This window comes from Heteronotia binoei, chromosome 6 (assembly GCF_032191835.1).
Source record: "Heteronotia binoei isolate CCM8104 ecotype False Entrance Well chromosome 6, APGP_CSIRO_Hbin_v1, whole genome shotgun sequence".
Lineage (NCBI taxonomy): Eukaryota > Metazoa > Chordata > Lepidosauria > Squamata > Gekkonidae > Heteronotia > Heteronotia binoei.
The window spans coordinates 85019653-85030243 of record NC_083228.1 but is presented as its reverse complement, the minus strand read 5'-3'; the positions used below and the strand labels follow the sequence as shown (position 1 = coordinate 85030243).

The 10591-nt window shown below is 43.0% G+C and overlaps 1 protein-coding gene across 1 annotated transcript; it reads right to left on the bottom strand.

Moving 5' to 3' along the window:
* Positions 1-399: 399 nt before the first annotated feature.
* Positions 400-8180, bottom strand: CFAP410 (cilia and flagella associated protein 410). The gene is made up of 7 exons (XM_060242050.1): positions 7931-8180; positions 6639-6657; positions 5141-5187; positions 3430-3659; positions 2325-2499; positions 1929-2022; positions 400-1225 (listed from the first exon to the last, which is right to left on the bottom strand). The coding sequence occupies exons 1-7, from the start codon at positions 8113-8115 to the stop codon at positions 1097-1099; spliced, it is 879 nt and encodes a 292-aa protein (XP_060098033.1). The 5' UTR covers positions 8116-8180; the 3' UTR covers positions 400-1096.
* Positions 8181-10591: the final 2411 nt, after the last annotated feature.

Below are 10591 nucleotides of genomic sequence, written 5' to 3'. Positions count from 1 at the left end.
TCACAACAGTAATAAAGCTAGCATGACAAATGGTACATCCTTGAAAAGGCAAAAAAACCTCAGTCGCATATATAAGGAGATGAATCAGTTTCAGATTCTATCACAAAGCATAATGAGGTGCAAGCACACAAACACCTGAAGGTAAAAAAACTGGCAGCCCTGCTTGTTGAGAAACTTGTCCTTTCTTCAAGATAGGATCAACCCCCTTATTACTTGCTAGAACACACTATGTCGGTTTCTCAATATTATTTCAGTGTGGTGTTATACTGTGTATTATACTGTACTTACCAGACAGCATGTCTCTACATTCTCATTTCATTGACACTCATGTCAAACTGTGTATGCAGCCTTGCATTACCCCTTCCCTCATGCCACTGAATAGATGAATTAGGCAAGTGATTAGAGAAAGCAGAAGCAGACTTCTTTATCAAACAAAAATAAAACATCCAAGCAAATCACAAAATGGTCTGACTACAGCTGATACTCCTGTTTTCTAGTCCAAAGCACCACAGGGAGAAACTAGAAGGATACCACTGAGTTTGAGGTCTCTAAAGTTAAATTTAAAAGTTCAATGATTTTTAAAGGACTCTTCTGTGAACCCCTGGCCTTAAGTTGCCAAATTATTGTCAAAGGCTCCTCATTGTAAGAGGAGGGAGGCATCAAATCTATTCTTGCACCAGCACAGCAGTGCAATACAAACGAAGAGCATATCATGCTAACAGAATTCCTACAGTCCAGGCTTATTCTTAGCAGAACGAGACTAGGAGCAATTCTTCCAGCTGGAGGCACATCTTGGACACAAAGGGCACAACAGCCATCTCCCTTCCATGTGAAAACTACATTCCACAGTTCTGGGCATGCTTGTTTGCCCTCAATGGAGAGCCTTTGTGGAACACTGGGGAGAAGATGCACAGAGTTGTAGCAACAGATGAAATCTCATTGTAGAGCAAGGCCTTCATACATGGCGCACAGGGGGATGAATGTCATTTCTTCCTGTGCACAACAGCACATTCCCACACACTGCTCAGAAGCACAGACAGCGTTCAGTGAGAGCTGGTGATGGAAGTCTGATAACAGTTTCACTGCCTGTGGTTTGCTATCGTTCCTCATGCAGCTCCTTCTTCTGTAAGGCCTGCAGTTTGTTTCCAGATGTCTGATAGATGACTTCTAGCCCCTCCGAATCCAACTCCTCCAAAAGCAGCAGGATGGCATTCAGGATGTTGTTCTGTTCATCCAGGACAAACAAGTCATTAAAAGATCATAACAGACTAGGGAACAGATACTTTCCTCAATGCCTAGTCATTGCTTGACTATTTTGTTCTTTCAAGTTTCATTCTGCTCAGTTCCCAGCAATCTGCTATGATGTAAATTCCCAAACTCAAGGAAGATAGTTCTTAATGTGGGAGCTCTTCATGAGCAGTTGGGAAGATACATCATCATAGCCTTATAAGATTCAGAGTGACACTAGACCAGTACTGGATGAAGACCAAATACTAGTCTAAACAGAAATTCAGTCTGATTCAATAAGGCAATTCCAGCATTCTTATGATCTCATCATGTTCTCTAGATGCTTCCTTCAAATACTGCCCATTGCTTTGCCTCCTTCAGCTCCCTAAATGGCCTGCTCAGGAGGCAGGTATGCTTTTCATGTATTTAGTTAAAACCGTTCTGTGCTGCCTTTCTTATTCAGGGTTCCCAAGGCAGCAAACATTAAAACACATGAAATGTTAAAACATTAAAAATACAAGCATATATAAAATATTTAAAATGCACAATATAAACACTAAGAACCATGAGGAGGGCAAATAATAGTGAGGGAACTCTTCTATTCCAATAGTGTCTTGTGCCATTCACCTCTAGCCGAGACTGCTCAACACAATTCAGAAATGCACTGTTAATTGATGAGGAAGACAGATCCTCACTCTCACCTGATTCTTTCGGGTCCCATCCACTTCCCTTGGTGAGAAGGAGGAAAACTTATCTCTTGGAACAGGCTTCATACCAAGCTGCTGACGGATTTTGCTGTACAGAAAAGCAAGGAACAAACTAAGCAAAGCAGCCTTAGAGGATCGTAACGCACTGAAATGCTTACCAATTGAACACAAGTGAGAACATCAGAAACATTTCAACATACATTGTGTGTCCTTCAGCTGCCCTGAGCCTCCTTTGGCGGGGAGAGCAGGGTATAAATTAAATTAAAATTTTAAAAAATCGTCTTCTATGGGGGCTTGCACCAAGAATGACCAGACCATAGCAAAGACTCACTCATTCCATAAGAGGCCCAGCAAAGAAACCCCAGTTACTGACAACTGAATCCTCCTCACTTTGTCTCCTCCAGACTGAAGTTTATCAGTTCATTTTCACTCTCTGCTGTAAAGTCTGTTGCACTGGAGTCCATGGTAGTGTTTTGGCAGGAATTATCCAGGTCTAATTTGGCTGGGGGTGCTGTTATCTCTTCCCCTTCCAGAAGTGCATGGGACAATTCTTCCTCTGTCACCACTACAAAATCAAGAAAGCAATCCTATGGTCACCACATATAGAATGCTTTAAGGTGCTAGACACAGCAAATCATTAACAGTGTAATGGCTTTCTGAGTTATTTGCTCCATGCCACTGAGAACGCTCATCATCACCTAAAGTCTCTTGCAGATATTTGGGGATAGGGGATAATCCTATCTGCATAGTATGTTTTTTGCTCACTAACAGCTCAACACAGCCATCAAAATACTAGCTCATGGGAGGTGATAAATCTGTACCAATCTGAACCACAAGACTTTGTGGAAGGTCATTATATGAATGTAAAAACATTTCCTGCACATAAAGCCTAGCCTGTCAAAGAGAAGCCCTGGGCTCAGACAATTAGCTTTCTATAAGAAAGAAATGTTTCCACATGGAGAAGTTTCTATCTGCACACTCAAGTAATACACTTCAGACATAGGTTTACACCTCCATGCAAAGTAGGCCAGAACAAACAACTCAGCTAGTAGCAACTGCTCTTCCTTCACCAGCAGCAAGCACCATATAGGGGAAAAAAAACCAATGGCCATGCTTTAACTGTCCTTCCCCTCCTTCAGGCAGTCTGCACTGTTCCCCAGCAAGCTGTCACAGGGTGATACTAAAAAGTTTGCACTTCCCAAACCAACTGCTTATCCCTCCTCAAAACAGATGTACTTGAACCTTCTAGAGAGGCACTTGGTCTGCACATCCAGCAACCACACCTCTACTTCTGTCTTGGTGCAAATGCAACCCAGTTCCACAATATCATACTGAAATCACAGTCACTCAACGAGGCTGAATCTGCAGGTTGTACTTTGAAAGGGAGGACCCAGGAGGCAGTTTTAAATAGCTGAATGGAACTGTCATGACGCACTCCATAAGAAGTTAAATAGTCAGGCTGAAGAACCCAAAGTCTCTTTTTTTCATTACGCACACTGATTGTCAAGTTTCTGGAGGCTGGGGAGGTTACGCAACACTGTCATGCGATAACGATGAGGGTCCAGGCCACAGCAGGGATTTTCAGACAGCCAGAGGATTCTCAAGCAGGGCAGTTTTTTCAAGTGGAACAGCTCAGCGAGGCTTGCAATCCGGTTCTTCCTCAGATACAGCTCAGTTAAATGCTGGCACTGGCTCACTGGCTCAAGGTCAGAGATGTTATTCACACTAGTTGGAAAGAACAAGTGAACACTGGAAACCAGAGACAAGTCTTATCTGCACCACACCTGTACAACATAAGGCCCATAAGACATTTCCCTAGTTGCAGTCCTCTGGGAGAATTCCAAATACCCACATCCTCCCAAGCCCTTCAGCCATGAAAGTAGAGATAATGACTGCATCTGTACATCTACCCCAGGGATGGCCAACGGTAGCTCTCCAGATGTTTTTTTGTCTACAACTCCCATCAAACCCAGCCATTGGCCATGCTGGTTGGGGCTGATGGGAGTTGTAGGCCAAAAACATCTGGATTGCTACCGTTGGCCACCCCTGATCTACACTATTCCCACTTCTTCCCAGGTTCAGAGGCATGTGGAGCTGATGGTGCCAACTTTTCCAGTCTGTTGCTGCCAGCTAGCCATGTAGCACTGCCTGCCTGCCACTAAGACTCCTCCTCCAGCATGTGAATTTGATGGGAGAGTGAAAGACTTGTGTGCAGTGGTCATTAAACTCGGTAAAAAAAAGAAAGAATCTACTGAAGGCAATACAGTGAGATCTGTAGGTTGGGGGAACATGGAAGAGGTAGAATAGCAGAAAAAGGAAGAATGCAGGGTGCAAAGAGAACTGGAGGCAAGCAAAAGGGAGACTACAGTGCATACATGCAACAAAGAAGACTGAATGCATGTTGTAGGGTTGCGGGAGGACTCAGAATGGGTGAAAAATGTTTAAACTAAAAAAAAAAAGCTTCCTCCCCATTGATAATGCAGTGACACAGAGCAGCTGAGATAAAACAAGACTGGCCTTAAGCATGAGTTGAGTAGTACACTCTTGGTCAACAAACTCACTTGCAAAGGTGGGAGGACAACAGTCTTGTCCCTATTTATGAGCTGTTTCTGCATCATTTCACAGCCAGCAAACTTGAAATTGCAAGTCTTAAACTTGTTGCCATAAGCCCAAAGTCTATAGATACTTCTTTATTTCATGCAATGTGCATTGCCCTCATCTGTGCTTAGGTGTAAGCTACCTTAAGAAATGAATTAAATAAATGTTCTGCCATAGGACATCTAACACCCTCCCCACCAGCCGCTCTGCCATATGTTGGCACAATTCATTTTCAAGTCAAGTATTCTGGATCAACAGCTGAAGTGAAGTATTTATTTACTGCTCCTTACTATTACAATACTTCAGCATCTCATCTACATTGGATATTCAGATTTCCTGAGATCAAATGCATAAAGCACAAAGTATCTTGAAAGGACTGCATCCTCTTGTATTGTCCATCCTGCCAGTTAAGAACCTCTTCCCAAGCTTTGCTCCCTCAGACCCCACCTTCAAAGGTGAAGTAGGTGGCAACCAGAAAGCAGGCTTTTCCAGCACTCTCCACACAGGAGTGGAAGACAACCACTGGTTATGATTAGGACTTTCTAGAGCGGGCACTAAAAGGGCCATTTCTCTCATCTTACTGTGTTATGTCAGGCTCTGGCAGTTACCTGAAAGTGATTACTTCAACATTGGGAAGCTCATGGCAGATTGAAATCTAGATATAAAAAGCAACAAACAGCAGCCTTAGTAAACTTTCATAATGCCATGGAAAATAAGACACACATCCAACATACCTGCCACCAATATTTTGGAATAGAAGTTTTACACACTGAAGACAGATTCTTTGATGTTCACATAGCTAGAGGCCAAATCCAAAAATGCTGGATCAGACATTAATGAGACTTATTTTTGCACAGAATTGTAAGTAGAGAAGACAAAGTCTCATACATCAAGCTTTATTCCCCACTACTGATTTAAAAATATATGTTTCCTTATATGCCACAGATAGAAGAACAAGCAAGGGCACCAAGACTGCAGAGCCAGGATTGAGCCTGGTTTCACTCCAGACAGCCTATGAAGCTCAATGGCTCCAAGAATAAAGATACTGTACTCTGGTGTACAGTATAATACAGCATTTCCATTCCATTGGGAAAAAACACTCTAAGCTAGATTTTGTAAAAATAATGAACTGCAAGCATCTGCCATATAATTTTGTGTCTGGGCAATCAGCATTTTACACCAAGAAAAGAAAAGCTCCGTTGTCTGTATAAAGTATGCAAACTATATAAAGATGCCAAATTTATACAATTTGCATACTCATTCTCCTAACCATGAAAAGAGCAAGGACACTGAAGATTCAGCCACCAGAAGTCTTATTAACCACTCCTCTGGCTTCTGAAATCCAGTATGCCTCACCTAAATATACTCTAACCACAAGGAAGCCAGATTTCACTGGGATGTGTGTGTTAATTTTAAAAAATAAAAAACACTGCATAAACTCATCAGAACTTATTCCCATCAAAACTAAGCCAAAGGCCACACACACAGAGGAAGGGATGCCTTTTAGCAGGATGCTTCCTCACTGGCAGCTCTCATGGGAGCAGAGGTGGGCACTGAAGTTTGCCTCAAACCACTGCAATGCTGCTTCCTCACCCACTCATCTGCATGGGTAATACTGGCAAGAAAAAGGAACTTGGATGCAGATTGTCTCTCCCTACAAATCACTTCTGGTGCTCACTATCTCTGTGATGTAGGCAAGTGCTCTGAGATTCAGTGGCTCTTCTGCTAACAGACTACTAAAACAAACAATACTTTGCTTAGTGGACGGTAGGAGCCACCCCTCGGTATTCAGAACAGATGCTCTAACACTGAACAGCCCCCACTGTTATTCCCAGTCCTTGTCATCGCTACTGACCGCAAGAAGGATGCAGGCTATTTGCTTCTTTAGTCACTGACAAAAGTCAAGCTCTCTGCTTCCCTACACTCTTCATTACGAAATAAAGTTTGAAGTGGCTCTGAACTTGGAAAGAAAGACAGAGAGTAATCCTGAAGCTATCATGCTAAAAATCAGTGTAAGATGTAGAACAGAACTATTTGAACCCTTCTGTATATCAGAGCAAACATGGCAATTTACAGTATTTTTAGAAAGAGAGGAACAAGACTCACATCTGCTAGGCGGCTACCCCTAGAAAAGAAGAAAAAATGCTGTTAACAAAGTGAAGTAGCATGGATATCAAGCAAAGAGGCAACTTTGGTTATAGCAGAAAAAAAGCAGAAATAATTGAAGTGTATTGAAGTCACAAAGCTAGCATCTTTTAATGAGTTGCAACTTTTCAGGTACAGTCCCTTTTTTGACACCCCATCCTTTGAAATTGTTGGTTGGGCTATCTATCCTTCTGGCTCTTATCCCAAGGTTCCATACATATAGGCCCAACCAACAATTTCAAAGGATGGGGTGTCAAAATGGGACTGTACACGAAAAGTTGCATCTCATTAAAAGATAGTTCAGGAAACAAATGAGCTTTGAGCATCCAGGTGGAATCAATGACACCAAAAAGCTGCATTTAAGCAAGCCATCACACCAGGCAACTGTTAGCTCTCAGGGCAGAACTAGGTTAGAGTAGCTAAATACTGGGGAAATCTGATGGGAGGGCAACAATGCCAGTCAGAACCACTTCTAGGTAAAGGCCAAGAAGTTCTGAATGGCTGCTAAATGAATTGTTGAGATCCCTGCCAGAATAACAAAATGGTTTTAATACTGTGATGGCAAACCTGCCCAAATTAGACAAAATGCTGGGAGATCCTGAATGAATCTCCCAGGAGCAGCTGTAGCGGATGCATTTGGGGAGATATAGAGGGGTGTTACAACCCTATCCCAGGCCCTTTCTTGGACCACAAACACATCCTTAAAGCTAATATTCATCTCAGCTGGGGAAAGATACTAGTTTCCTATAAGGTTCCTCCATAGGTCAAAAAGCAGTGTGTGTGTGTGTGTGGGGGGGTGTCTTTGAGATGGGGAGAACAGCCTAGAGGTAAAGCCAACCAACCAACTGTGCAACAAATCCCAGTTCTAAGATGCCAAGTGGCTTCTTGAGATGGGAGCCAGATTCAGAAAAGGAATCCCCAAGTTTCCTTGAGGCAACCCGGCTTATCAGAATCGCCACTAGTAAGAGGCTAAAACTTTCTCGTCGTTGTCAAAAGGCTCTGCTTTTAAGACCAATAAGGTGGGCAGGAATTCTGCAACGAAAACGGGTGGAAATAACGGGCAAAAATAGCTAGGCTATGTCACAAGGAGTCCCGCCTGGGGAAAGCAAGCGGGGCGGGGGGTTCCATTCTGCCTTTTTCATCCTGCTCTGCAAGCGACTCTCTGCCTCTGCAGCTAAAAGGCTTGGGGGTCAAAGCAGCAACGGAGTTACCCAGCCCTTCCCCCGCCGTGTGAGCTCCTCCCCGCCCCTCACCAGCAATTCAGCTTGCGGACGCTGCCCAGCTCGGTGGCCTTCGCCCGGGACAGCACCGCCTTGCGGGTCAATTTCATGGTCCCGGTAGAGGCATCAGGCTTGCTGGAACGCGTCACCAAGGCCGCCTCAGCAGTTTCCACCGCGTTTCCAAGGGCGGGCCTGGGCGCAGGCGCCATCGCATGCATCCCGCCTGCTCACTAAGGAGGCCCGGTGCTTCTGATAGGTCTTTAACACAAACCCATACCGCTCCGCCCCTTAACGGCGCCGCGCGAGTCTAAGCCAACGACTGCATGGGCGGAGCTAGACGCTCAAGAGTCTAAGTGAAAAATGCGAATGGGCTTCTTCAAGATTGCCTGCGTGCTGAGCGACGCGTTCCCAGCAACGGCTTATCGCTGATTGAGTCTCTGCCCTCCAAAATTTTCCTTGCTTGTAAGCATCGGTTTCAGCCATCATGAATCCGAAGTTGGGTGTCATGTCATCTTCACTGCCTTTCATGGGGTTTACTCTTAGTCAAGGATGCATAGAACTGCACAGCTTTAATTAACTAGTCGTATCTTTAAAAATAATTAATAAAAGGAATGATCTCATGCGCACCTACTCTTTGATTTTATAAGTAATCATGGCTGTAATCTGACTTTTATTTACTTACCGAATTTTACAGGTTTGGACTGGATGGGCCATTGGCCTGATCCAATATGGCTTCTCTTATGTAATATTCTCTAATGGGTGGTGTAAGCTTACCTATCCTGCTCCTGATCAACCTCTGTAGCCACTATTGTTTTCTGCTGGAGTGGGGGATGTCTAATATCTACATCCAGAGATAATGAGATCAAGAACAAAATGGGGAGGGAGGTGGCTGTGGTTTAGTGGGAAAGCTTGGGCTTTGCATGAAGACAGTCCCAGGGTTCAACCCCTAGCACCTCCAGTTAAAAGGGTCTGGCAGAGCGGAGTGTAGGCATGAAAAATCACCTGCAGCCTTGGAGAACTTCTGCCTGTCTGAGGAAATAATAACTGACCTTGGGGGGGACTAATGATCTTCAGCATAATGCAGCTTCATGTGGCTTCAGAATCTAACTGAAGTATTGACTTCCGGGGTTGGAAAATGCCGAGCTGAACTGCTTCTCAGAAGGGGAGCAGGCTGGAACTTCTGTTTGGGGTAGTGGAAGGCAAATCAAGGCCTACTGCCTACTTTTCTCAGTCAGAGATCAGTCCAAGATATGCACAGGAAACTTTGAGGAGGTTTACCGTGGCTAAAAGGGGGGGGGCTCCTTTGAGGGGGCTCCGGAGACGAGTTGCATTTTCATCATCTGCAGAAGTTTCCAGATTCATTTATTTGACATAAGCTCGACAGGATCCTAATCTTCTTTGATACTGCTAAACATCTAAAGCTACACAAGACCAGTGTTGATCTGGATAACTACAGAAAAGGCACAGATCGCTATCTTTCATTCCGGGACTAATTAAAGTTAAACAAAATAAAATCAGAAGATGGGAAATTGAAATCTAGAAAGCTTGGAAGAAGAAGGGGCAAAATTTGGACTTTGTAAATTTAAAGGACAGTGCTAAAAAGGGGAAATGAATTTATTGTTTGGTCTACTTGCGTTTTTTGAGAAAAAGCCCCATTGTAATAGAATTGCAGCTCCCACAGTCAACACAGGAAATACATCAAATATCGTGAGATCTCTCTACCAGCGAAAACGGGATTTGGTGGCAAGTAAAGCAGGAAGCATTGGATGGAAAAGGGAAATCATCGAAGCAGCCAGCCTACTCTAGGACTATATCATAGAAAAACATCGGCGGCCATTGCAAGGAGGCTAAAATTGAAATAAAATTTTTTAAGTGTTTGGGACATTAAAAATTGGGAAGCTGACAGAGGTGACGTTTATAAGGTAAATGCTATTGGACATTATTGTTAATTGCTATCTTAGAAGCCTCTAGAGAAAAAAGAAAAAAAAATTAAAGTGAGGCAGAAAGTCACGACCGCCATTTTGGAGAAAATAAAAACTTTAAAAATTAATATCTGAGCCCAAGAGGCTCTGAGGATGGCAAAATTAGGCTTATTGAAGAAAGCAAGCTTCACTCTTTTAAACTTGATAGTTGAAATTTAATTTGGTGGCGTCAAAATTGTTGGTGTTTTTACATGTCAGACCACAAGCAAACCTGAGCAAGGACTGCTTCATTGGAGAAAATGCAGGACCAATTAGTTGCAATGTAAGCCAGCATAATGAAAGGGATGAAGGAGATGATAACTGCTTCCAAAAAAGAAATTAGAAAAGGTATTGAAGAGCTAAAAAAAGATATAGAAAATCTCAGAAATGAGACTGTGGCAACATCAAAGAAAGTGCAAGAGGTGGAAGGGAGAGTGAAAGTACATGATTCCACCTTGTTAAAAATACAAGAAAAAGTGGCAATTCATAACTGCAAATTGATGGAGACCCAGATACGTCTGAGAGGAGTACCTGAGGATGAAGAAACTGATTTGAAAGAATATATAATAAAAATAATTGCAGAATTTTTGGAGGAAGATCCTGAAGGAACAAGAAATATGTATGACTATATGTATAGAGTGAACTCTATGCCAAAAAAATAATCTACCAAGAGATGTGGTTATAAGATATATGACAAAAGAAATGGTGGGAAAGATCATGAATAAAAACTTTG